Source organism: Aythya fuligula, chromosome 19 (genome assembly GCF_009819795.1).
Source record: "Aythya fuligula isolate bAytFul2 chromosome 19, bAytFul2.pri, whole genome shotgun sequence".
NCBI classification, from domain to species: domain Eukaryota; kingdom Metazoa; phylum Chordata; class Aves; order Anseriformes; family Anatidae; genus Aythya; species Aythya fuligula.
The window spans coordinates 6,710,301-6,736,818 of NC_045577.1; the positions used below are offsets into that span (position 1 = coordinate 6,710,301).

The 26,518-nt window shown below is 50.5% G+C and overlaps 1 protein-coding gene across 1 annotated transcript in view; it reads right to left on the bottom strand.

Moving 5' to 3' along the window:
* Positions 1–18,818, bottom strand: part of LOC116497028 (collagen alpha-1(XXVII) chain-like) — a 150,251-nt gene extending 131,433 nt beyond the window's left edge. The window contains exons 1-3 of the mRNA XM_032200523.1: positions 18,763–18,818; positions 9,805–9,875; positions 3,540–4,975 (exon numbers count right to left, since the gene is read on the bottom strand). Of these exons, the coding sequence (XP_032056414.1) occupies positions 3,540–4,975; positions 9,805–9,875; positions 18,763–18,818 (1,563 nt within the window). The remainder of the gene's footprint in view (positions 1–3,539; positions 4,976–9,804; positions 9,876–18,762) is intronic.
* Positions 18,819–26,518: the final 7,700 nt, after the last annotated feature.

Sequence of the window (26,518 nt, forward strand, 5' to 3'; positions counted from 1 at the left end):
ACATGACTCATTCATTAAGAGACATTCAAACACATTGTGTGTTCCTTAATTTATCATAGACTGTCAGCCTGAGCAGCTTTTTCTGGTACAAGGAGGACTGGAAATAGGCACTTCATATTTTATCAGCGTTCCCAATCACCTCTCTCTCCCCTCCACGCTGATTGAATTGGCGAGGACTGCTGCTCTACAAAAGCAGCCGGGCTCCAAGACAAACTCCTCATGCGGAAGATGGCAGCTGGAGCAGTCTAGACTTGGGACGGGCTCAGAAACATCTGCCTTTGCAATGATGCTGCCTGCCAGCGCCCTGCCACACCTGTCTGGGATGCTGCCACCGGGGTTCAGACGCGGGGACCTGGCCATCCAGACAGGGGCTGCTGGCGCTCCTACGTGTCTGATAAGCACGCTCATTTGGTAATGCTATATGCTGCCCAGCAAGACCATGGCTGCACCAGGGCAAGGGGTTGCTGCAGCTCTACGGCATGCCCAGAGCATGAGCATCCCTGCTGGTGGGCAGGGGAGGGGGCTGCAGCCCCATATGCCCCCCAACAAGCCCCCTGCTGCCATAGCCCCAGCCCCAGGCAGCCACCACCACCCCTTCCATGCCAGGACTCAACGTGCATCCCATCGCAGCCCTGCCAGGACTGGAGATGCTGCCCCCAAAACACAACTTTGTCTTTTCTTCTTTCATGGCTTTCCAAGCTGCTCACGCACTGGGGGCATGCTGCAAGCCTGCCTGCCCCACGCAGGACCCCGAGACCTGAACAATGCCCTTGGGGACACACAGCGGGATGCCTGCCAGGTGCTGAGTCAGTGCTGAGCTACTGCCCTAGCGCCAGGCCTGGGGGCTCTTTGCACCATTCTTCCCCTCTCCAGAAGAGATTCAGAGCAGAGATCCCAAATGCTTGTGGTTATTAGTGGTTCCCAAGCAATTTTTTTATTTTTTATTTTTTTAAAAAAGCGCATTTTATCCTCCCTCCTCTGGCTACCCAGAAAACCCAACATTCCTGAAGCATTAATGCTCTGCATGTGGGACAGTGCCTCCGTTTCCTGTTGCACAGCACCGTGGTGGTCTTTTAGGGCAGATTAATCCACAGATGGTGCTGCCTTTTACTACCAGGTGAAGGTATCCCCTTTAGCCTCTTGCTTGTATTCCTCTAACCACATGGACACATCCCTCAACCGTGGGGAAGGGGCCCCTCTGCGTGGCTGAGGTTGCACCGCGGTTATTTTGGGACCGTTCACAAACTGCACAGAGACCACAGCGCCTGAGTCATCGCTGCCTCGTCCCCATCTGTCAATCACACCCTGATTTGGGGACGATCTGGATGAAAGCTGGTCCTCTCTCCTCTCCTGGAGAGGGGGCTGCCAGTCTGTCTCGGCACGCAGATCACAGCCAAAGTGGTCCCAGCCCTTGCTGAAAAGCTTTTCCTACACCCTCCTCTGCCCGCAGTGGGATACCTGAAGTCTTCACAGGGTCTCGAAAAGACCTCGTACCAGGCAGCACAAGCAGACAAGTGAATTAATCACCTTGTCCTCCCACCCTTGCACCAGACTTCACATGTCAGGTCCCAGCCCACGGCCTGCCCCATCCAGGGCTGCGGCATCGCCCCCAGGCCAGGAAGGGCTGCACTGACCTCACCTCAAACGCCTGCCCAACAGCACGAGGACGGTGCCAGGTAATTACTCAGGCACGGAGCATTTATCATCGCTTGCTCTGAAACACGCTCGTCTGGCCATGGGAGCGCTCCATGAATTTCCTCATCCCGATCCTGGTCCTTTCTCCTCTTTCCCTTCCCACGTCAGAGACGCTGAGGGAAGCGTGGTGCAGCGATGTGAGTCACAGCAGCTATCGAACACCGCGCGGCCGCCAGCTCCAGCCAAGCTGTAACCTCTCCCTCCCTAAGTGCCGGCTCGGTTTCCAGCAGCCAGAGAGGATAAGGCCAGGCAGAGCGTCAAGATGTTCTCCTCTGCCTGGCTTCAGGACTCCAGTTGTTCCCACAGCAGATGGAAAAAGCCTGCCATCTCTCCCCTCAGCCCAAATCACTTTCTTTGCAGTGATTCACAAGCTGAGAGGGATTTTCCACTCCAGTTCAATAATTCACTCTTTAAATTGCTGGGGGAAGCATGGGCTTGGAGCTTGGTCAGCCTTGTAACATTTGCAGGGCAAGAAGTTTGGGATTTCAGAGCTCAGCAGGCCACACAGCTATGCCCGGTACAGGTAAGTGATGTTTTAGGAGCAGTTCACAACTGCTGAACTTCTGCTCTTGGAAAGATGCCTGAAACGCATCCCCAGGAAACAGAGAAAACTGCCCACAGACAGAAGTGCTGAGGCTCCCTCTGCGTACTCAGGGATTTAGCAAAACCCCAAGCATGATGAGTACAAGGGGACGTGCCTGTGAAGTCAGGCATCCTTCCCTACAGGAGAGAGCCAACACGCTGCTTCGAAATGTGGAAGACAGGGGGATGCAAACCTTGAAGATAAGCACTCGTGAAGGGCTTAGCAAAACACAACCCTTGCATTTTAGGTGTTAGTCGCAACAACGAGCAGCTCATCTGCAGACACAAGTGCTGTTGATTGTGTTCCTTAAGCTAGTCTCAAATTTTCCATTGTAAACCCTTCTTTCACTATTTTAAGAAGTCAGCTGTAAAAATTTGCTCTAGGCTGGAACTTGGCAACCAAAGTCTGTCTGGGAGAAACTTATTATACATGTACAACCCCCTCATATACACAGTATAGCAAAAGGCTTGGGTTGGAACACCAAATCCTCCTGAACGTTGGCCAGATTAAAGATCCTGTTTGCATTCTTGCATTAAAAAAAAAACATGTTAGCAGATAATTAGTGTGTCCTGACTGCTTTTAGCATTACTAAACATGTGAATGCTCTTCTGATGGCCAAGACACACACCCTGAGAGCGGTTATTGAGCATGGAATGCAGTAGTTAAATTTATAAAGGAAACTTGTTGCACGTTTTAAGAAATATATTAAAAAATAAGTTACAGCATAAAAATAGAGAAGGGTTTGTTAAAAAAAAAAAACACAAACAAAATGCACAAGAACCCCTGAAGCAATCTCTGTATTTGCTGAATAGTACACTTTTCCAGAAATGTGAATTTTAGGAACAACACAAAATAATAACCAGGGTTAAGAAAGAGTTAATTTGTGGCCTGTTTTGAGGCATCTGGATTTTCTTTGGGAAGTAACGGGAACCCTGAGTAAAACCAGGGCTGCACAGCAGAACCCCAGCCTGGCCATCAGAACTGCAATCAGCAATTTGTAGGATGGGATTTCCTTTTTGTTTTTAAACTAACATCAAGCAACAACTTCAATGACCAACTTTTAGGGGGCATCTGCCTTCACAGAGCACCAATGCTTACCCTGAGATACACAGTAAATCTGTCATCAGAGAGATAATAGTGCTTGGCTAAGGTTTTGAGTTGCCACATTCCGCTAAGATTTACAGAAAGCCCTGTAGGTTTTGGTGTGCCAACCAGCCAGCGGAGTTGGGACTGGGAAGAGTTATTAAGAGCTTGAACTTACCTGGGGTCCCCTCTCTCCTTTCACTCCTGGAAATCCCACTAAAAATGGAAATGGAGTGGGTCCAAGGGGGTCAAAGATTTGATAGCCATCGGTCGCAGCTGGGGTGGTGAGGTTGAAGGCCTGTGCCCGGGCTCTGGAGACGGGACGGGCAGACCCCAGGGGCGATTTGGTGTACACCAGAGGGACACTGCTGGGATCCACCTTCCTGGTGGGGGGCGACGCATGCTTCTTTGGAAGGAGCCCATTGCTTGGGGTCTGCGGGGTTTGCTTTAGGGTGACAAAGTGGACGCTGCTGGTTGTGTTATCAATCTTCCTCCTCGCGGGCTTTACAGTACTGGGCACTTCCGAGGACTCGATGGTCGGTTTTTGGTTCATCTTCTTTTTGGTCTCTTGCTTGGACTCCTTCCTGCCGGCCGTGGCAGGGTTCTGGCTTGCTGGCGGGGCCTTTTTGGCAGTGGGAAGGGGAGTTTTCTCCATCCGCGTGCTGGGAGTGGGCCGGGACACCCTGAGGGTGGTCGCCGTCCCCCGAGGCTGCGAACGAGTGGGTGGCTGCGTCTCGGTACTCGATGGGACAGGAGACGGGGCCACTGTGACCTTCGTGGCTTTGGTGGTCAGTCTCGGCAGAGGGGCCAAGACCAACGCGGCGGTTGTTGCACCTGAACCTCGAGGCTTGAGGGGTGCCGTGACCCTGCCGAACTCCAGCCATGGGGTGGCAGTGGTCAAGTTCTTCAGACCCTGAAGCGAGGGCTCCATACGCTGTGGGGTACTCGGGGAGGCGCTGGGATCCCTGGGCAGGATGGGGATGAGGGGGGGCAGGTTCGGCCGGTAGGTATCTGCTTGCCTGCACTGTTTTTTCAGGTATTTACAGTAATGATGAGCTGCCTTGGCGGAAGGATAAATATCAAACTGGCAGATGGCTCCTTCAAACTGCACGGAGTGCTGGTTAATCTTCCCAAAGAGGAAAGACCCATGTGGATCCAACGCCTCGTCCTTTTTAAAATGCAAATCCGCATGTACTCTGCGCTTCCCACAAGAAGTAAATAAAGTGACTGTCTGGCCACGGATATCGATGGCCATATTGTGCCACTGGCCATCGTGAACATTGTAATCAAAATATACAGAGCGCTTGTGGCCTACGTATACTATGACCTTCCCAGGCACAAACTGGACCCCCAGCTGCAGTTTTTTCTTTTTGCTCTTGACAGCAAAGAGAAAAGCATTGTTGATGCGGTGGGAGCACAGGCTCAGCACTAGGAGCAAGTCAACGCTGGAGCCTGCGGGCAGGATGGTGCTGATCGGTGCTTCGACACGCGCTCGCTGAGTGAAGATGACCCCTGATTTGAAAGGAATGACCCCTTGAGGAACTGCACGTGACGAGGACCATCCGCTTGACGTCCTTCTCCCTGCCAGGCCCAGCTTCTGAAGAACATCCACATCTGAAAGGGAAGCGCAGAGAACATGTCAGCTGGTGGGCAACCCAAGGGCTGGATCCATGTGAGACGTCTACGAGGGGTCAAGCCAGTCCATGCAAACGTGCAACAGGTTTCAGGAAACCTCAACCACCATCTAACACAAGTATTTTCAAGTAATGACAATAGAGAGTGCATTACTCTTCCTCCTGCACATAGTGTGAACAGCAAGTGCATGCTCAACTTGGTCATTAACAATTGTCAAAATGCAACAGCTCCATGGTGCATCTGGCTAGCTGTCCTGTCTTACCAGAGACCTGCTCCAGATGTTCTGGAGGGAGCTGACCTCACTGCGAGGAAATTTCCCACTGAGCACCAATACTGCACTTCCCTGGGATTTAATTTTGAGTACTGACCACACAGCTGGAAAGGAATTTGAACAACAGACTGAGCTGGGATTGCAACATGTTCTATCCCCAGAAGGCAAGGAATAGAACTTTCAAAGGGAGCGAAAGCCTTGTATCTGTGTCTCCAGATTAGTAAGCAGCAGCTTTTGATCTTAGAGACTCTGGAGAGTTTAGGGAAGCAAAGGTGCCTCCCAGCATGAAAAAACTGCACCTAGATTTCACTGAACTGCTTAAGGTTCTCAACAGCAGTGATTTTTTTTTCCCAGAGGATCATCTTACAACTTTAAATTATTAAAATAAGTTGGAAGAACCAGGCTTGGTTTGTGGAGAGCTGAGAAACTAGCTGTGGCTGCCACTGAGCAGGTAGGAGTCACCTCCAGCACATCCCTCAGAGCTGGGTGCCTTGTCCAAGAGAGAACAGGACACTTGCTGCCCAGAGGCACCCATCTTTGGCTGCTGATGCTGGGAGAAGCCTGCAGCAGACATGCAAGCAGAGTCCTCTGGTTCCTGGCCCTGAGGTCTAACAGGAGTCACACAGCTTGGAGTCCAAAGCAGCTTAGCAGGCAACAGCAACACAGACTGGAGCCAGCTGGCTGCAGCTTTAGCTCAGCTACTTAACTGAGGAAGATGCTCAGGTCTATGAGAGAACAGCTGCAAAGGTAAATACGCCCATACCTGAAAAAAGGGCTTCATGTGCCCAAAATCTCATTCTCTTATTCCAGCTCTAGCATTTACTCTAACAAAAGATGGCAACCACATGGTAAAGACAGATGAAGGTAAGGCGATGATGATTAGCGTGATGCAATCACTGTTAAAATGAGCTAGGACAGCTCTATCTCCTTCCCTCCTCCCTGCCCAAATGCAGCCCCCATTACTCGATGACCAACTCTTGCATTAAGCGCTCTTTGGGGAAGCCAGCCTGAGCAGGCTGCTTGTCTGGGCTGTGCGATCCAAACCCTGATCTCTCAAGGTAAGAATTTAACCATCAGAAGTGCAGCAGTGCCAATTATGGCTGCACATCAGTTAACATCAGGGGATTGCAGTAGTTTTCCTATATTAAAAAAAAAGCAAACCAAAGGTTGTCCAAAGGAGAGGAAAAAAAAAAAGCTGCTTTTCTAGAGGGGCCTTGGAATTTGGCCGCTTTTACCCTCAACTATTAAATATTCAGCACAATTCTCAATATTTGGAGAACCGGCACTAGAAAGAGATCCTCACTTTTGGCCAGAGGGGCTGTAGACTCAAGCCAGTCCGAGGCCTGTAATGTCTCTGGTCAGGAAGGGAGGAGAATAGCGAGAAAACCTCTGTTCCTTGTCTTTGGCAAAAACAATGGCCATTTCTGTATGCAAGAACAAGTCAATCAATATTTTCTTTGTCTGAGATCAGCTTTATTCCCACTTCCCTTTTTCAAGGCAGCTTGACTCATTTGCTAGCAGAGACTGTCCTGGAGAAGATGTGTCAGACAGATGTGCAACGGGACAGATATTTTCCCACTCCATAAAGAGAGGATAATTCAGTGCACAGCATGTTCGAGTGTTAATAACAGTACTTTTGTACTAAGAAATCCTTGGTCCCCCACTGTTTTTTTGACATATTGCTCTACAGGGCAGTCCCTCACCCCACAAAGGTAGAGCCTTGCTCTTCTCTCCCCACTGAATGCAGGAATCACGGCAGCATCTTCAAGCTGGATTGTTCCCAGAGCCCATGAAACAGTAAAGGCCAAGGCATGGCTCTAGCAAAGTCAAGTGGGACCTTTGCCACAGACTTCAAAGGCACTAGGATTTAGCCCTAAGGAACTAAATTTACTGCTTAAGCTGGGAGCTAGACTCCAGCTTCCAATTTCTACATGTATTTTTAGGTTCACTCCCAGAGACAGACTGCGGTGTGTCTCTGCTAGGCAGAGAAGCTTTACACTCTGAGAGCTATTCATTTGGTAGCTGCTGTGCGAAGATGTAAGGATGTTTCCCTGCTCAAAGGATGCCGCTGCTGTTTACAATACCAATCCAACTGCTTTGTTAGCAACTGCACCAAACAGTGCTTAAGGAAAAGGAAAAAAAGCACGACTCAACCTCTCCTCTCCCTGAAAACCCACAAAGGTAGAGCCAAATTCTAGATGCCTACGCAAAGCCTGATTTAAACAGACCTCATACGGGACAGGGATGTGGATTTTCCAGCCCCAGGTCCAGGCACACAGCTCTGGACTCCTGTGCACCCAGCCCGTCTGCCTCCGCGTCCCATGCCGACAGCCCGGGGCTGGTGGGGCATGTCTCCAGGGAGGACGGGATGTCATCAGCTAACGTAAAATGCAAGGTAATTGTGGCTTCTTTAAATAGCTCCAAGTTTAGCAAAGCATTTTTTCCTCCTTCCATTTTTTTTCCTCTGTAGATTTTTCCATCAAAACACATTATTTAAAAAAATCCATTCACTTAGAGCTGCCTGCTCCCAGGTGCCTCAAACCTCGCTGCAGCATTCCTGTAGCAACGCTTGAGCAACTGGGGAAAACTTTTCTACCAGACTCTGTGCATGAAGCAAGATACGCAGCACATCAACGAGCACACGATCATCTCTGAAAGAGGGGATAAAGTGTTTTATTGCTACCCTTCGCCTTTCTCTCCCTCCCCCTTTCCCTACATAAAAATCTTTATAAAGAAAGAAGAAGCCAAAAGGCAGGAGAGAAATAACTCGCAGCTTCCTGGATTCCAGCAGCTGAGATCTGGTGCCCACAACTAAAACGGGGTTGAACAAATGCTACATTTCCAAAAGTCACTGCCCAGACCCTTAGTGCGCATCAGATGAACTCACTAACCTCGTGATCATTTGGATTTGTAATGCCGAGGGAAAACTCACCCTCGGTGTTCCCTGATTTTCCAGCATGCAGGAAGATCTCTGAGCCTTACAGCAATAACTGAGGTCATCAATAGCCTCTAGCATTGGCCTCATTTCATCCTCATGCACATCTATGAACAAGCTCTTATTTGTTTTCGTAGATCTCTCATTCAAAAATCCTGAGTGATAATATAGTCTCAAATCACCAGGGTTTCCTTACAGCTTTTGCTTCCTTGGAAGGTTTTGCTTTTTGGTCCCCTGTCTCTGATTGTAGGGAAATTGAGCAGGACTTTGTAATTCCTTTATCACGGAGGAAGCATCTCAGAAAGGAGATATCTGCCGCACTAAGAGCAAAGTGAAAGAGTTTCCTTTGAACTCATGGTAACAATCAAAAAAGATGGCACCATCCCGTAATTATCCCTCATTTTCCTCCCATGATAAAGACGAATCTAAACAGCATATTAAAACCTCCTTGAATAGGAGATGCCAAGACACAGTATTTATTCTGCCTCTTTATGAGCTGACATAAAACTTGCTCTGAAAACTGCTTGACTAAGTAATTCAGCCAGATGTTCACCTCTTTTGCATTGAAGCAGAATTCGGAAAATATTACATTTTTCAAAATTACTGATGGCAGGGATGTTATTTTTTCTTCTGTAAAAAGTGCTCCATGGGCTGGCTTACAGCTGAGCATTGACCAACTTTCTATTTTTCCTTCATGCTTTGGAGACTGAGAGGAGAGCCCTGGAGCCTGCTAGTCCACTTATTGTTGTCTCCTGATTGCAGGAAGCTGTTCAGTTCCAGCATGTACCCGCGTAAAACATCCGCGTGGAAGAGGTGTTGCTATTTTAAGGGCTGGCTCCCTGACAAACAGATGTTGCAGAGAGGCTCAGCTACCACTATCAGTTGTAAAAGATGCGTTTATTTTTTATTTTTGTTGACTCTGAAGCTGCCTCATCACATGGGGATCACTGATTATTGTAGCCCAACCTTTTGTCCTGTCTCCATCAGCATTGGGAAGGGATGCCTAGAGGAGCTGGGGTAAAGAGACATGGTCACTCCCTATAGAGCTCTCTCCCTGCAGCACGGGGACCGAGCCAGACATAGTAATTCTCCTATCAACCACTCCCATGGGATACTTCTTCCTGAAATTTGCTTTCACTTTTAGAGCTCCCATAACTTCTGTATGCACAACATTACGTGTCTGCACCAGGAGTGGTTGGGTTGCATTCAGGTCAAGGAAAAATCCATCTGCCAGAGGTGCTTAATTCCTTAATGCCCCGGCCCCAAGGGGCACTTCCTAAAAGCAGTTAAGCACTAGCAAATGCAGGTAGATGCCAGTGACGTTTTAGATACACTGAAGGGCTTCATTCCCACCAGTTCCACCAGGCAGACAGGCACTTCTGAAAGTCCTGGGGGGCATGTAATCACCTGTAAAAACCCGGTTCTTTTGCCGGCTGTTAACTGCGTCATCTACATCACGTGGATCACTGCAATGATCAGCAATAAATGCACTTAATTCTGTGCACTAGGCTCAGGGATTATTAAATGATGGTCCTAAACTGATGCACAAGTCCTTTGCTTTTACTTTGTTTGAAAAAGAGGGGGGAAAAAAGTGTGATTTACCTTCAGAATTTCCCTGTGTGAATCCCAGGAACCAGCTAAAACATAACACAGTCCAGACAAAGCAGAATCCCCTAAAATTGGAAAAGAAGAAAAAATAATGAGTTTCTACAATGTTAACAACAGAAAACAGCCCTGTTAAAGGCCTTCTCCTGGACCACAAGTCCAGTGAAGTCAATGGCGGTGTTCACACACCTCTAGGAAATGGGTGCTCAGTAGAATGGTGCTTGTTTCTGACTGAGATTTCATTCTGCTGCTTCAAAGTCCTCTAAACCCCCCTTAATTCAGCGGGAGGTTTTCCCACCAGCGTTAGGGGCTGTTGATCAAATCCTGAACGAGGACCAGACCGGTGTTTTTAGACACAGCATCCCCAGTGCCAGGTCAGCAGTCCTTTCACTACTGCTGCTTGCTGGCACTCATCCTGCCTAGGACAGAGCAGCAGAAATGCAACAGGATGGAGAAATAATTCAAGACGGGAAGGCCAAAAGACATGCCAGCAGTACATGTGCACGTCTGTGAGGACACAGGTAGGAAAGGGGCTGCCACGCAGGGACAGATCACCTGCCCTTGCATCTCAGCAAACAAAATGGGAGTCTTGTTGCTTTACTACATACTTCAAAATATTCTGAACATGTAAAATCCTACAGAGATCGACTAGTGTTTTACACCAACACCAAGGTGGGGGACAGCTTCTAACCTATGCCATTGCCACTAATGACTTTCTCATTAGTTTGTTACGGCAGGGAGTTTTAGAAAGCAAGAGCTGCAGCCTCCCAAGCGCAGCGCTCTCGCAGACTCCTTCATGTCTGAGAAGGAACTGGGCAAACCTTTCTGTTTTAGCTAAACTTTAAGAATCCAAGTGCCATTGAAAACAGCAGCAGAGAGGAAAAGTTTTACCAGAAAGGCAGCTGAAGCCCCCTTTCCCCTGCCAACTTCCTTGATTTGGAGCCAAATAACAAACATAGGAAACTCCTTGGTTAAGCTCACTTAAAACTGTCAGTGGAAAGTTTGGAGATTGAATTCCCTTGTCTTTGAGATGAGATTTAACTGCTCGATCAGCAAGGGCATCAGGCAGCTGGAGGAACTGAGAAAAAAAAAAGTAAACTACAGAAAGTCCCCGGCCAGAATAAAGCAGTGTGGGACATCCACCAGTTGCTCTTCACTTCAGCCAAGCCAGTGAGAACAGTGGGATTTGCAAAGCGATGCCGAAGTGGAGCTTGCTCCTCTCTTCAGATCTGGCAGAGACGAATCATTTATCAAATGGGATTATAGACCACTCTTCTCCTGCCATCAAGTCTCAGCTTTAACTAAAAAAAAATAAAATCTTCTGAGACAATGCAAGACCCTGGGCCAGATCCTCACCTAGAGCAGGAGACCCTTTCCCACAGCTAAAACGAAGCCATGGTGATTTACACAGCAGCGGGGAAACCTGGCCTCGAATGTAAAAATCTGTGCAGGAATCCAGCCACTAACTAATATTTTAAAGCTCGAAGGGACAAAATACTGGAGTGGCCCCACATCGGCTGGGAAAAAAATGAGATGAAGCTCATCAGTCTTTTGCTGTTTCCATTACCCTGACACTGGGCTGCACATTTCAGGAGCTCTGGGCCTGCTTTAGTTTACGCACGAAGGAACAGCAGCGTGGAGTAGCCAAATCTTTCTCCGTGTCCTGTAGCCAGCCATACGCTAACCAGGAAACATTCGGTGCACCCGAGAGACCTTCAGCTGGGGTGATGGGGCTGTTTTTTGCCTGCTGAATCCCACAGAATTCAGCTCTCGGGGCCTGGAGACGTGGCTGTGTGCAGGAGAGCTCTTGGCCTCGCTCATTCAAGAGGAGTAGGAAGGCAAAGAGAATACAATGATTCCTCATGGCCAGCTCTAGCTGAAACCTTTATATGACTTAAAAGAGGCTAAGATACCCTTTACATAAGACCTACATTTCTGTGCTCACCTCCAAAGGATCACAGTGTTAGGATGTGGATGCAACTCCCACACGTGCATGGAGTGAAGGCCGCACCGGGTACCAGCAACCGGGCCTGACTGCCCGATGAGAGCACGAGGGGAAGGGGGCGACCAACACAATGTCGGCTCCAAAGCCAGAAGACCCAAGCATTAATAACACCTTTTCTCTGTTGAGGACCAGATTTGTCCAGCTCTGTACAAAGCCTGGTGCACACAACACACCTAACCCAAGTCCACCTGCGTTCGGAGGGGTGCAAACTCTTTGGGCACCACCCAAACTTGTGTCCAAAATTCCTGTTGACCAACACAGCAAGGAGAACAAGCCTTAGGGAAAATCCAGCACGTAATTCCATTCCAGTGACACCGCCGGGGCTATAAAGGAGACGAATGCACAGCACGGGATCCAGCTGGCCCCAGCTCTGCTCCTGGACCCCTCGCGCAGCCAATGCTGTACGAGCTGAGAGCGGGGCCGAGTGCCAAAGCGCTGAAGAAAAACACTTTGGCAAAATTTACCAACTTAATGGAAAAAGCAAAAGCAGCTTCCAAATGGCAGACCTGTGACTGATGGGGCTGTTAATTATTGCAGGATTTTATAATGCAGGCTCTTTTTCCGTTACAACTCTGCAGCAACAGGATTGCATAAGCAGTTTGAGTAGCAGTAGTAAAGGAAGAGTTTTCTCCTTTTATAGAGCTATCAAGCGCACCTTTCCTTTATCTCTGCTTCTTCCCACAAGCGGTGATTTCCACAGAGACTCTAGCAAGAAGCACCCACTAGAGGCGTTCATTTCTTTTATTGCACAGGGCTTACGAATACCCAAATGAGGATCCTATTGCTACAGTTACTAGGTGAAGAAGCACCCCTAAACACCTACAATGTAGGTTCACACGAACCCTAAAAGTTTTCCGGTGGAGACACAAACTCCCTTTACAGCAAATTGAAGATACTGACTACAGAGCAATTTGGCTTTGGTACTTTTTGCAGAGCCCAGGGATCTGTCCAGAGCTACCAGGGTTGAAAGCAAGAGACAAGAGAGAGGGAAACAAGTGCAAAGCTGTCAGTAACACTTCTCAGACTCAGCGGTGACCTCAGCATCTCCCCGGTGAGAATCAGGGGCATGCAGGTAGCAGCTAGAAAAAAAAACACCCTGAGGAGTTCCTATAAAACTTAACCCAAAGGTCCCCGCACCACCTCTGCTGGGGCTGGCACCTCCTGGAGGACCCTGTACAGGGTGCTAAGAACTAGTCTGGAGATCCACCGAAATCACGACTGCTAATTAGTGTACTAATTAGCAAAACTCTGCCCTGGGTTCTCAGCTTCCAGACTTACTCGCTATCTTAATGCATATTAAAAATCAGACTTCAGACAGCAGTAAGTTGTGGCAGAGCGGCTTACAGAAGTTATCACTGCTCCACATGGCTTGTGCAGAGCGTGTCTTACTCCCAGCCCCAGTACAGTCACATTCAGGTGGCAGCCTCAAGAGCAAAAGCCAAGAAAAAATCCTGCTGAACGTATCAGTTCTTACCTGACAGCCAACAGCTTCTGTAACAGAGGAGAAAAGGACTATGATGAATCTAAAGACAAGAGCAATATAACAGCCTTGAGAACAAACCTGGTTGGGAATTACCAATAAAAAAGTGCAAGTTTGACAAAGCTGAAGCAATCTGTAAAACGCTTATCGATCAGCTAGTTCTACACTTTGCAATTTCTGGAATTGGTTGGCACAATTTCAGCATTCTTTAATTAAAAGTTGTGCTTAAAAAAGAAAAGAAAAGAGGAAGTCGAAAGTATTTTACATCTTGTTTGAGTAGATGATGGGTCAAAGCTGAACAAAATGTTACAAGGGTCCAAAACAGTGTTTTTTTTGCCTTCATTTACAGTGCAAGATGTCTTTGAAACTGCTAACATTCTTGCAGAGTGGAAAAACGATTCCCCCCACACTCTCCTCCATTCAGGTGTATTTTTTTTTCCTGTCCAAAAGACTAGAAAGCCAGCTGGATGCTGAAAATTGCTTTTCAAGGAAGGCAAATCTACATTTCTAGCTGCAGTACAAACAAGAGTTCTTAACAAGAGAAAATGTAGATGCTGTTTAAGATCCCATGCACATGACTGTAGGTGACTTTTTATAAGACTCCCAAGCAGTTCTGGCAGCCAACAGGAAACAAAAATCACAGCCTATGTACTGAGATTTTAAACTGCACCATAGAATCGATTCCACGCCCAGCTTTTTGAGGTAGAAATCTCATCTTGTACTAGATCACCCTGGAAACTATGGTATTTCTTCTCTCACCCTCAGCTTCAGGAGAGAGGGATGGGAACCTATCATTATGTGGATGTCCCTGTTCTGACCCTGCATAGTTCTGTGCTAGACCCTTTTTTGCAGCATTAACCAGCTTTGACCTCCAGTCAAAGATTTTGCCTGGTGTACCCAGGCTCTGCTGAGAAACTCAGCATGCTAAGGGGAGCGTGTCTGAGATGACTGAAACTGTATTCACTTTAAACCCCCATTCAGCACCTACACTTATTTATTACTTTTTTTTTTAAGAAAAAAGGAGAAAGCATACAAGCAGATATGGTCCAGACAGATATGTTTTCATGGCCACTTTAAATTATGAAATCTAAGAGTTACCTAAAACTTGCCAATATCAAGTGGGGAAAAATGTAAGGCAGTACCTCTCTCTGTAAGATTTTAATGTTCAGAAAAGCTCCCCAAAATATCATCCAGCAACAAGGTCACAAAACAGGTTTCAAAGGAAGGTTTCAAGGACTGCCCCACCACTCTTACAGGAGCCCAGATGGGACTCTCTCAGCCAGACTTGCACCCATCCTTGTGGGGATCCTAAACAGGAATGTCCCAATCACTGCACCCTGCCCCAGGGTTTGGACCACAGGTGCAAACCCAGAAGTTCTCCAGCACCATTTTGGCCAAATCTCATCTTAATTCAGGGTGAAAACAGCCTCCAAGCTGTGCCTGTAGAGCTCTATCTCAGGGCTTTGGCAACCGTGGACCAGAAAAAGCTGCTGCTTACTCAGAAGGAGGCCCCTGGCAGTGAAGAATGATCCATCAGGGTCTGATGAAAGGGAAGAATCGCACTCGCAGAGGGGAGGGACCTCGGTGCCTGGCAGTGATACTGCAGCAGGGCCCAAGCACAGCCTGAACAGCCAGGCACAAGGAAGGTGTGGGTGCATACAGGCCTGGTATTTGCTCCCCCCGTGCCTCTAGCTCCACGTAGCATTTCTCCATGAGGGTAACGCAGACCTGCCGTACACAACAGGTGGAGATGAAACACCAGTGCGGCCAACCCTCCCTCCTCCAGGCACCTCATGTTGTTTTTCCATGGGTTTATGCTGTTACCTGCAGACCAAGGACTGATGGGGTTCAAAGAGCTGGTCCTTGTCCTCCTAACCAGGAATTCATGTATTCATTGCTTCTCTGAGCTCCTGCTGCTGACAACCTGCTTCCTCATCACTAGATGCAAGACCGACTGATGAGGCTGGGATGACCCAAACACCCTTCTGGATACCCCCCAGCAACTTCCCACAACAGGGGATCTTTCCTGACAACGTGCTGCTCGGTCTCCTTTTGCTCAACATCACTGCCCGGGTTATCGGCTTTGCTGCTGTGTGAAGTGAGAGCACTCACTGCGGTCCTTCCCTTTGTGTCTGCAGCTAGTAACTGAAGCCCTGGACAAACAGAAGTGCTAAGCGTGATCTGTCATCTAACTCCTTTTTTGTCCTTCCAACAAATGCCTTTGCATTCCTTCACTTTGTCAATGGGGTTTGGCAGAGCTGTATAGAATTCCCCATTGTTTCCATTTGCACTTCACTAAGTATCACAATTGCTACTTATGCCCCCAAAAAACTGGCAGAGAGAGAAAGAAAAAAATATCTCTATTTAGAAATTTCATACAACTCGCTACTGCAAGACCTGGGCGTCCCCTGGTCTTTAACGCAACGTAACGTGGTGTTTTGAAGCAGGGCAGTTTTATCCCCGCAGCCCAAAGCAGAAAGGGGATGAAGCTGGGGCTCTGTTAGGGTGGCACATCAAGGTGGCAGCAGAGGGGAACCTGGGCACAGGACCTCAGCCACACCACTGCCCTTCCCTCCTGGGTCACAGCTCCAAGAGTCTGTGCCGCTGCCTCCTCTTCGCCCCAAGGTACCAGCCCACCTGTGCCGTTTGCCCAGTATTGCCCTAATTTGTCCCTAATCACCTGCCCTGCCTGCAAGGCCATCATCTCCCCTTGAAACAGGAGCCGGCCTTTCCTCCATCCCTTCCAGGGCTGCCCTGCCACTCAGTCCATCCTCCCCAGGGGCACCAGAAGGGTGCTGTACCACCGTGAGGGGCCCAGCGGGTGGGCCAGGCAGCCCCAGCACAACATTAGGGCCACCACCTGGGGCTGCAGCAGCAGGCAGGGCGAGCTGAGGCTCAGGAGCAGGAGGCCAGCATGCAGCACCAGGGCTCGAAGGGGCCGGGCTGGTGCAGATGCAGCTAAAGAGCACGAGTGCTACGGCTTGGACACATTCAATGAACAGCAGAGTGCAAAACCTTCTTCTGTGGTGTCGGGGAGCTTGTGCACTGAAAATGCATCAACAGAAACGATCAGGAATAACATTTTAAGTTTGTAAAGCCCATAAGCTTTGTGTTCTCCTGGTTTTACAGGCTTTGGCTGCCTGGGCCAGAAGGCTTCGGTTCCTTCACTCTGCAGCTGCTTCCCCTCCACCGGCGAGCCAGCTCTGCTGTTCCCATCCGGGGGTGTCCCGCAGTCCGGCAGCTCCCCAGCCACCAGCCCTACTCCAGAGGATGCTGCAGGGGCGCTGGGACACGTGGGGACCCAGTGCCCCGAGGGACGGCACCAGGAGGTTCCCATTAGGGGTTGCCTTCAGGAGCACCACGCTCAGCACCCCGAGGCAGGCTCTGCGGCACCAGGGTGTCCTGGTGAGCAGCTCCGGGCTCCCAGGACCCTCCCCGAGCCTACAGGGTTCAAGAGGAACACCCAGCTGTGGGGACAGGGGGATGCACACACAGCTCCGCCGGGCAAGTGGGAGCCCAGCACCGAAAAGCCCATCGGGAGATAATGCGAAGGGCAGCAAGCGACCTCTGCCGAGGAGGGAACGGATCAGCAGCACGCTGGCAAGGTATTTAACCCCGAGCAGATCCTGGGAACAAAAGGCGCACATATTGAGCCACCAGAAGAGACCACAGCGCAGATTTCCGTGGCACCTCGCACGGCGTTAGCCTGGGGCACAGAGATGCGAGGGCAGATCCAGCCCTGCTGCGGGCACGCAGCCCCGCCGGGCACCCCTTTCCTCGCCCCGGCCTCAGTGGGGTCTGACGTGCCCTGGGGCTCGAACAAGGTCCCCCTGTCCCCATCTGCAGTGAGACTGCGGATAACTTGGCCACCATGCCCCCAAGATAGCGTGAAGGGACCTTGCCTTGTGCCAAGCGTCTCCCCGGCACCCGGCCCTGCCCCTCGCTGCCTCGTAGCGCTGCGCCTGGTGCCCCAGAGCAGTCCCCGTCCCCCTGCTCCCCTTTCCTCCCTTGTCGACTTCTCCATTTGGGACACAGCCACGCTCGCACGCTCCCAGGCAGGCACTGGGCTCCAGAGAGCACCCAGTGTTCAATAGGTGCAGCTGGGGGACGGTGCAGTCACCAGCATTTCCAGACACACCACAGCCACGTCCGGCCAGAAAAAGCCCCAAAGCCCTGAAGCTCAGTCCTTGTGAGCGTACAAACATGCACCAACTTCCCAAGGAGAGCTGCTTGCAGGCTCTGGGAGCGGTTCGGACCCCGCCACATAACTTTACACACACAGACACACGCATGCAGGGCAGGCGTGTGCTGAGCCTACAAAGGAAACTGCACATTCATCCCTGTCCAGCTCCGGCACCGCGCTAACGGGGCGGCTGCGGGGAGCGGGGTGACCTCGGGGTGCAGACGGGGAAAGGGGGGATGCCCCCAAATCCCCCTGCCCTGTTTCTGTCCTTTCCCCCCATCTCACAGCCCGTCCCGGTCTGGCAGAAGCGCAGGGATCCTGTACACAACTTTTTCAAACTGCCAGGCAGAAGAATCCCAGTCCTTCCAAGGGAGTGTCGGTAAATCATCATTACATCCGACAACGCAACCAGAGGGCTTAACCCTTTGCTAGTCCCCAGCAAAATAACAACAACAACAAATTTAACAATGAAAATCCTCAAAGCTGGCCCCGGCTGCGTGAGAAAGAGGACAGGCAGGGTGGGGAACCTCATTTTTCATGTCCCTGTAGGTACAGAGATGGGAAGATAGCTTTGTGCGCGCGGACACGAAGCACACGAACATGCCACCACGCACCCGCCTGCCTCCCTGGACGTGCCTCCCAGCCCTCCCCATGGCTCTCCCACTTTTCGGAGGACTGCGGTGGCGATCTCCAGGTACTCGTGCCCCCGTCCCGCGGTGCAGGGCCAAGGAGCAGCGTTCCCAGCCTGCTCCCCAATGGGGCTGGGAACCTCCTGGTGCCTGCCCAGGGTGGAGGTGCCTTGGGGGACCCCAGGGAGGCGGAATCGCCCGCTGCTGCATCTCAATGCGGGTGCAGCACCCGCACTGGGGTGGCCCACCCCCGGGACCAGTTCCCATACTGGGAGCTCCTTTTCCCCAGGGCTGGGAAGCGGGGGTTCCTCCTGCCGTCCCCAGCACCCTGACCCCCAGCTCTGCTCCTCACCGAGGCGCTCTCAGCCCCGACCCCATACCCCAGCCCCATTCCCACCCTCCCGCTCCAGCGTGGCCTCCCCGCTTCCCAGCCCATTCTCCTCTGCAGCCCAGGAGTTTTCACATCGTCCCCTGGCAGCAGGAATGTCTTCCCCCACCCCATCCCCAGCCGCCCCGAGCACAGCGGAGCGGAGCGGGGCTCCCTCCCGGGCACGCTCTCCCAGCCCGCGCCCCTCGGGCTCCCCCGGCCCCCCAAAACCCCCATTTCCCCCCGGGATGCCCTTCCCCAGCGCCGGGAGAAGTCGGACTTTGTACTCACCCCCTGCCTGCTGCTGTAGCTCTGAGTCTGGAGACCGGCTCTGATTCCGGCTCCATCACGTTTAGTGCATTGTCTCTTTCGGGCAATTTTTGCGGCAATCCATCAGAAAAAGGGGAACAGGCCGGTTTGTGGGTACATCCTTCCCAGGAGCTCAGCTCTCTGCCTCTCTAAGGGGCTCAGCTGTGTCAAAGACACCCCCTGGCCCGGACGGCTCACTCCTTCCTCCTTCTCTTCTGGGTCCTTTTGCTTACACAGATCTTTTAATCCCATTTAACTCCCTCTCGGCAGACTGCAATTACCTTGGGAGAAAGGAGAGAGAACAGAAAGTACACGCTAGGAAGCCAGGCTGGCCCATGGTCGCTGGATTTCTTGCCTCTCTTTTTTTTTTTCCTCCTTATTAATAGTACAATTGCTGTGATCCCTGGTTTCCAAAATCCTTGATTGAAAGTGTATTTTTTCTTAGCTGTTACGTTTTTTTTTTTTTGGTTTGGTTGGTGGTTGTAATTATTATTTTTATTTGCAGTGCAGATGTGCCTCCCACCCCCCCAAAGATCTCTCCTCTGGACTTAGAGAGAAGAGGAAAAGGCAGATTTTCAGAAATGAAAATTATTTAAGGATGTCCCTGCTGCCTCTCTCTGCTGCCCTCCTCTGTAGTACTGAAGCACTTGCAAAAAATAATACAAAGTAAATAAATAAAAAATTGAAACTTAGGCTAGAAGAGCTGCAGGGGAGTAACCCAAGACCCTTTCCAGGCTGCACAGAGCAGGAGAGGGTGACTCCATGGAGGAAGGCCCAGCTCTGGGGGAGGCTGCTGATGGAGATGGCTGCTTGGCCATGCTCACCTGCCCGGCCACGAACCCTCTGCCCAAAGCAGCTCCGGCCCAGCGCACCGGGACAGCGATGGACCCACGGTACGAGGTACCTGATGTGGCTTCTCCCTGTGGGTGTGGAGCTTGAAGGAGGCTGAGAGCCCATGGAGGGGGCTCAGACACGCAGGAGCCCCCCGCTCCCCTCCTCGCCCTGTCCTAATCCCATGGGGAGGAAGCAAAGGGACCCGGGTGGGGGCATCCCCAGACCCTCTCTCCTCCCACCGCCAGGTGATGGAAGCTGGAACCTGAGGGGCTGGGAGGGGGGAAGGAGTTTCCTTACGTGAAGCCCAGCAGAGTAAAGCAGATCCCAAGCCCACCCAGGCGGCTGTGCCACGAGAGGGGACTTTGTGCTGGACTCTTACAGCAAAACCCCACCGAGCCAGGATCCCCCCCACCCAAACCCCATCCACCGTGCGCAGCCAAGGTGACAGGCAGGTCCCTCTTGTCCATGTTGTCCACGCCAGGACACGGCAAAGCCCTCAGCTCTGGGGGTCCCTTCGTGCAGCCGAGCCCCCGGGTGCCCCCCAGCCCTGCCCCTCGCACAGCGTCGCTGCCTTGGGCACTTACTTGGTGAGGCGGGAGGCTGCGCAACGTCTCCTTGCAGCCCCACCTTCATTGGCATTCATTTGTCCCAGCAGCTTACAACAACGTCTACTTCTTAAAAAATAATACTACTTATATAAAAAATAAAAATAAAAAAGCAAAAGGAGCAAACACAAAAGAAAAAGAAAAAACACAAGCACCCAAGCCCTTTCCTGCCTCCTTCCCCTTCAGTCCCAAGGTGTCTGGAGCCAAGGGGGTGCCTGCCAGGCTCAGGGCCCCTGGCCGAGCCAAGGCTCCCTGGCAGGGCCGGGTCCCCCCAAATTCAGCAGGTAACCCGAATTCCCCCCAAATTTCAGCAGGTAATCCTTCCCCGGGGCGCACGCAGGCAGGGGCCCCGCGGGTCCAGGAGGGAAGGTGGGCTGCGAGCGGGAGGGACACGGATGGGAGAGAGGTGGAAATTATAAGGCTGCCCTTGTCCTTTTAAATAGCTGCAGCCAGGGGACTCCGCTGGCTGGCTGGGGTGCCCCAGGTATCCGATTTCAGCAAACAGCAGCTAATGAGAGGAGATCCAGCCTCCGAGGGGCAGGTTCAGCGCTGCCCTGCGGGCAGGGGGGCACTGGGGCACCCCTGCAGCAAGGGATGTGAAGGGGGGGGGGGGGAGGCTGGAGGCTGCCCGGCAGAGCTGGGGGCAAGGAGGGCAGGTTGGGGTGCCTGGGCTGCCAGGGTTACGCTGCAAAGGTTGGATCCTGCAGGTGCTGAGCCAGCCCCGGGGTTTGCTCCGCATGGGTAGGGGGCTGCAATGCCCCCTGAGATGGGGGAAAGGACCAGGCAGAACCACAGCACCTGGCTGTGGGCCCTAACCTTGATACACCCCCTCAAAAAAAAAAATCCAGCTGCAAGTAGGATGAACACTGTCCCACCGAGTCCCTGAATGTGAAGGTTTTGCTGGGGGCAGAAAATTCAAGGAGCCGCTGGCCTGACTCAGCACTGCAGGTTTTACTCGAAAAGGTGACCTCAGCGTGGCCAAAAGTTAAGGTTTCCACCAGAGCTCAGACCTCCTGTGACGTCTCCTGTTACCAGGCATGCTGAGCACTTTTCTTTAATACAGACATTTGGCTGAGTCGTGGTTGCTTGCAGGGACTGTGGTTTTGCATCTCCCAGTTTCTATAGGCAGGAGATTTTATTCATACCTTTGCTCTGAAACATCTGCATTTTTCTTTCTTGCTTGCTATTATCGAGGAAGCTTTAAGCAATAACAATAAAGCACAAAGGAATTTGAAATAAGCAGTGTTATGACTGGGATAAATAAGTAACAGCCTCACAGTCCACTTTCCTCAGGGACACTTTCCCAGAAGCGTGCAGCCACGTTACGCGCCCAGACACTTGCTGGGAGCTCCTGTGCACGGACAGACCTGTCGCAGTGCTCTCAAGTCCCGGGAGCTTGGACAACCCACCCAGACCAGCTCTGAGGACTGGGACTTGAGGGACAAAAGGTAGTCACACAGTGTGTCAGAAACCACATAAAACTCTATTTTCTCAGCTATTTTTTCCCCAGCTGTTTTTCCATGTTTCTCAGTCATGCATTCCTTGCTGAGAAACATATTCTAGCCAAGCCTAGAGTGTTTTACAATTAAAGCTTTAGCTATTATACATATATATGCATATAACTTTGCAAAGAAACGCATGGAAATTCCTGTGCTGTTGACTGCGCCTTGTAGCCTACTGTTCTTCTCTAATTTCTAACTTTTCCAAAACCAGCAATTATTCAGCAACCGTCCTTCCCCTCAAAGAAAACCGTACTATCCCAGAGAACAACAAGGGTCCAGCTTCCCAGAGCAAGGGGACAGAAATGAAAGCAAAAAGGCGTGCTGCAGCTTTTTGGGAAGATGCACGCAGATGCAGCAGGGACAGGTAAGCGGTAAGCAAAAGGACTGGCAGAGCTTCAGGACCGTAGCGCTGCAGAGACCACAACGAAACACACTTGGAGCCCCAACCTGCAAATATTTATGTACGTACTTAACTTTGCTCATATGAATGGTTTCAAACCAAACACATGCATAAAAGCTTTGCTAGCATGCAGACATAAATGTAGCCCAGCAGTAGGAAAAAGGGAATTAGTTTAAAACAAAAGGAAACCCAACATTGTTGAAGCCAAGAGTAGTGCCAAGTGAATTCAGGTTCAAAAATTAGACCTCATTCTTCAAAAAGAGAAAAGCCACAACATATGATCTGAATAGAAATATATTTAGCAGATTTATTTTTCTTTCCTTCCACATTTAAATAGAAGCCATTTTAAAATACTAAATAAACTCAAGTAAATCAGCACAGCAGTGAAATGTAAAAAAAAAATACAAAAAAAGGCAAGAAAAAGGGAAAAAAGGGAATTGACCGCCCTAGTTTAATTAGCCAAAATAAGAAAAGTACAGGGGAGGAGGAAATGCCACCACACACCACACGACGCTGGGAACAGAACACTTGCTTTTGACAAAACACACCTCTCTCAAAAAAAAAAAAAAAAAAAAAAAAGCAGCATGTCATTACTGCTTGAACAAATACAGCCTTTAAAATATTCATCCATGTTTAGCCAGTTTCCAAAAGAACCCTCACCCACCTCTCCTCTGGGTCCGTAGTTTGGTTGAGCATCAAGGCCCTCATTAATACTGCCCTGTCCCTTCGCTCCTCTTGGAAAACCAGGTGTGAAGGCACCTAGGGGCTGTGGCGAGGTGGCATCACGCAGCTCCTAGCACCGGCTCCGAGGACCGGAGGAAACCCAGGCACTAACCTGTGCCTGCCCTCCTGCTCAGCCTGCAAGGCGACAGCTCGGGAATTACAGCTTGGTCGTTCTTACGCCCAAGTTGGGAGAGTGTCCCGCATCCTTCGCTGCCCCCAGTAGTCACCAGGAATTACAGGGATGTGTCCGGATATATTTAGATAAATGCCCTATTCAGATTGAGGGCTGTGGCATGACCGGGCAGAAGGCACGGGCGGTGTGAAACCCCAAGCACAGGAAAAGCCTGTGGGAGGGATCAAACAAACAGGCGAAGGCGAGATGGGATAAAGAGCCTTTCACTGCCCTCTGGGCTGAGGATTTGCTCCATCTAACCTTGGTGCCTGGCGAAGGACTGCTGGAGCCATAGGGAAAGGGGAACCCACCCTGCGGCAAGTGACACTGCCATGAAGGAATGACGGCCCAGTGGTGATGGGATGCAGCCATGCTGCGTGGCCCAGGAACACACACTGCCCACAGCAGAGTTCCAGAGGAAGGATGGATCCACTCCTGTAAACCCAGCAGGAACAAAAGATTAACCCCCCACAGAACCGGGACTCAGCCCCAGCCCACACAGCAGCACAGGGTGCACCTGGCTGTTCTAGGCCGGGGTTGACCTGGCAGCCATGTCGCATGCCAGCAGCCTGGGCATTGAGGAGCCCCCAGAGAGCTGGGGACACAGGGCCCTACCTTCAGGGCTGTACTAGGCCACTGGCACCAAAGTGAGCACCCACAGCCCCTCCTGCTGCTTTTGGGACCTTTGGGACCAGCCCAGCCCCTCTGCTGCAGGGAAGCGATGCCCAACTCAGGACCTCCTAATCCCAACACAACTTTTGCATTCAGATCCCATATTTAACATGACCGTACTGCCATTTCTCATGCTTGTGAGCTCTGTTTGGGCAAACTGGCACTAGTCCAAGCCCTGAACTCAAGTCTTTCCTACCCTAAGGGAACCGGGCATGAGCAGAAACTGCTGGTGAGCTTCATGTGGCTGACAAGAAGGCTCCTCATTCATGGCACAGTCAAGGACTCCATGAAAGCAAAAGCTGGCCCAGCTGGGGTCCAGCCAATTCACCTGTTGGTTTTCTCTGTCTGGCTTCAGCTACCTCTGTAAGAACATGAGGCTTCAGCTGAGGAGAGAACATGTAGCAGTTCTGTTCTGATTTTAGGGACTGCTGTCTGACACCTACTTTGAGATGGAAAAGCTGCTGTGGGTTATGTTTCTTGTTCACTATGGAGAATATCACTTCTACAGGAGATGTACAGAAAGCTCAGAAGTCAAATATCCAACCAAGTTAGTACCCAGTGCAATTTCCTCCCTCTCAGCAGCCTGACAAACCCCATCCCACCCCGTGCCACAGGCTACTGGTGACATGTTTGAACTTCTGCAGCCGTTTGATGTAAAATGTTTTAAATTCTTTTCGGGAACACTAAAGGCTTTTGTCTCTTGACCGGTGCTGCAGAGATGCCATGTCTGGCAAAGACTGATCTTTCTGTGCTTTCTGGCTATGCCATATCGCATTGGGCTGCCCAGCTGGCTGAGAGGTAGGAATTGCTGTTAATCATTAAACTGAGCCTTTTTCCATCGGAATGAAAGGAAACACAATACAGCGATACAAGTCCAAGCCCACCCTTCCTAAGGAAATGCTGACTGCTGATTATAATCCCACCATACGCTTCTATTTAGACATTCAGGGAACTGCAGTGTTACAGATGGCTGCGAAGCTGATAGTTCAACTGATGTTACAAGCATGTGGTGTCAAACTGACAGGTAAGCCACAACAGGGTAGTGCATTGCATGCTTCCAGGGGAAGACAGTACAGCTCCTAGTCCCTGACTGCCTTCATTTGAGGTACCAGGCAAAGGCTGTCTGGTTTTGGTAATATCCCATTTCCCTTGTTTGTCCTAAGCAGATTCCTAAATTTTGTTTAGGGATTATTCAGTCACTGGTGCTGCTGGAAAATACAAGTTCTGAGCAGCATCCCTACATCTAAGCACCAGACCAGGCTGTTCCAATGGTTTTGGCACTGCATGGTGATCCAGTGCTACATTTTGAGCTGCATAGCAGATAACCAAGGCCAATTTCCCCCTCTCTCCATAGAAAAAAACAAAAAACAAAAAACAACCACAAACCCAGTCCACCATCAAAATCAACACTGGGCTGCTGCCCGTGGAGCAGTAATTCTTCCACCGTCTGGAGGTTTGCTAGTTAAACGCAGTAATGCACCAGCAAGCACAAATGCTTTTCCCACCGGCATGCCAAACGACCCCAATGGGTTGGTGGAGGTGGACACGTGCTGAACTGGGCCAGGTCAGGTAACAGGATCTTTCTCTAAAGAAACAGCACATCTTTTCTTCATGAAACAGAACCACCCTGAGAGCGCTGTCTCCTGCAGCAGGGACGGATGGTACCCCAGTGCTTACCAGTGCCTGCTGATCTAAATCATTTCCCGCAGGTTAAGGACAACTACCACCATGGTTGCTGCTACAACAGCATTTTACTGTGGCAGGGAGCACAACCTGGTGTTTAAAACTTAAGTCAAAATTCTGCAAGTCAGACATGCACACTGCTGAATTTTGGGCTGCACTGCCCACTTCTAGCATGCTGTCAGCTTTCTGGACATCCCAGGAGCAGTGATGTGGGTGCGGATCACTGCTTGTGCAAGCACGTGCAGTGCAGAATTGATTTAGGCACCAGCAGCCTGACCTGTTCTGAATGCAGCAGACCAATACTAGAGGCTGCAGGCAACAAATGTTGGAAGGTGTTGACCACTGAGATGTGCGACGTCTGGTCTGAGAGGTGCCGCTGGCTCTGTGCAGTCGGGTGCCTGCACGCGGGGATGCGGAGCTTGGCCAAGTGCAGTGGGAAGGCAGAAAGCAGTGCTGGACCCTGGCCTCCGCCAGGCAGCAGGATGCAATGCAAACGTCTGGTTCTGTGCACGACAGACAGACTGAAACAAAGCCTGAGTCAGATTCTGAGCAGTTTCAATGGGAAGGGGAAAGGAAGAAGAGCCTAGAAAAAGCCAAAGCAACTTTTTGTTATGACACAATGTTTAAGGCAAAACTATTTAAAACAAAATGAAAACAAATGTTCTCCCTTTTTTTTTTTTTTTTTTTTTTTTTTTTTTTTTTTTCCTTCAAGTAAAACATGGTGCATTTTTAGTGTCTGATTTGATGTTGAAAGTGGAAAACTGTCAGCTCCAGCTGCTGTAGGAAGGACAACGCCTGTGTCCTGGTGCTGGGCAGGGCTGTGGGAGCAGCTCACTGTAAAAGGGAAATCATACCTGCCTTGTGGCAGAAGAAACTGAAGTGGAAATAAGTACATGGCAAAACGAAGGAACAGCGAGACTGGATGGAGCTGAGCATCTCCTGGACTCCACCCTGCTCTGGGCTCACTAATGGCACCAGAAACACTTTTTATTTTTTTAAGCAGAGACAAGGATGAGACAGCTCCTCACACGTACACATGTATGTTAAACAAAAACTTGTACTAAATTCTGAAGTGTCAACACCAAAACAACTTGATTTGTGTAGTCTAAGAGTAACTCCCAGGTACAACTGAACCAGAGCAGGGAAT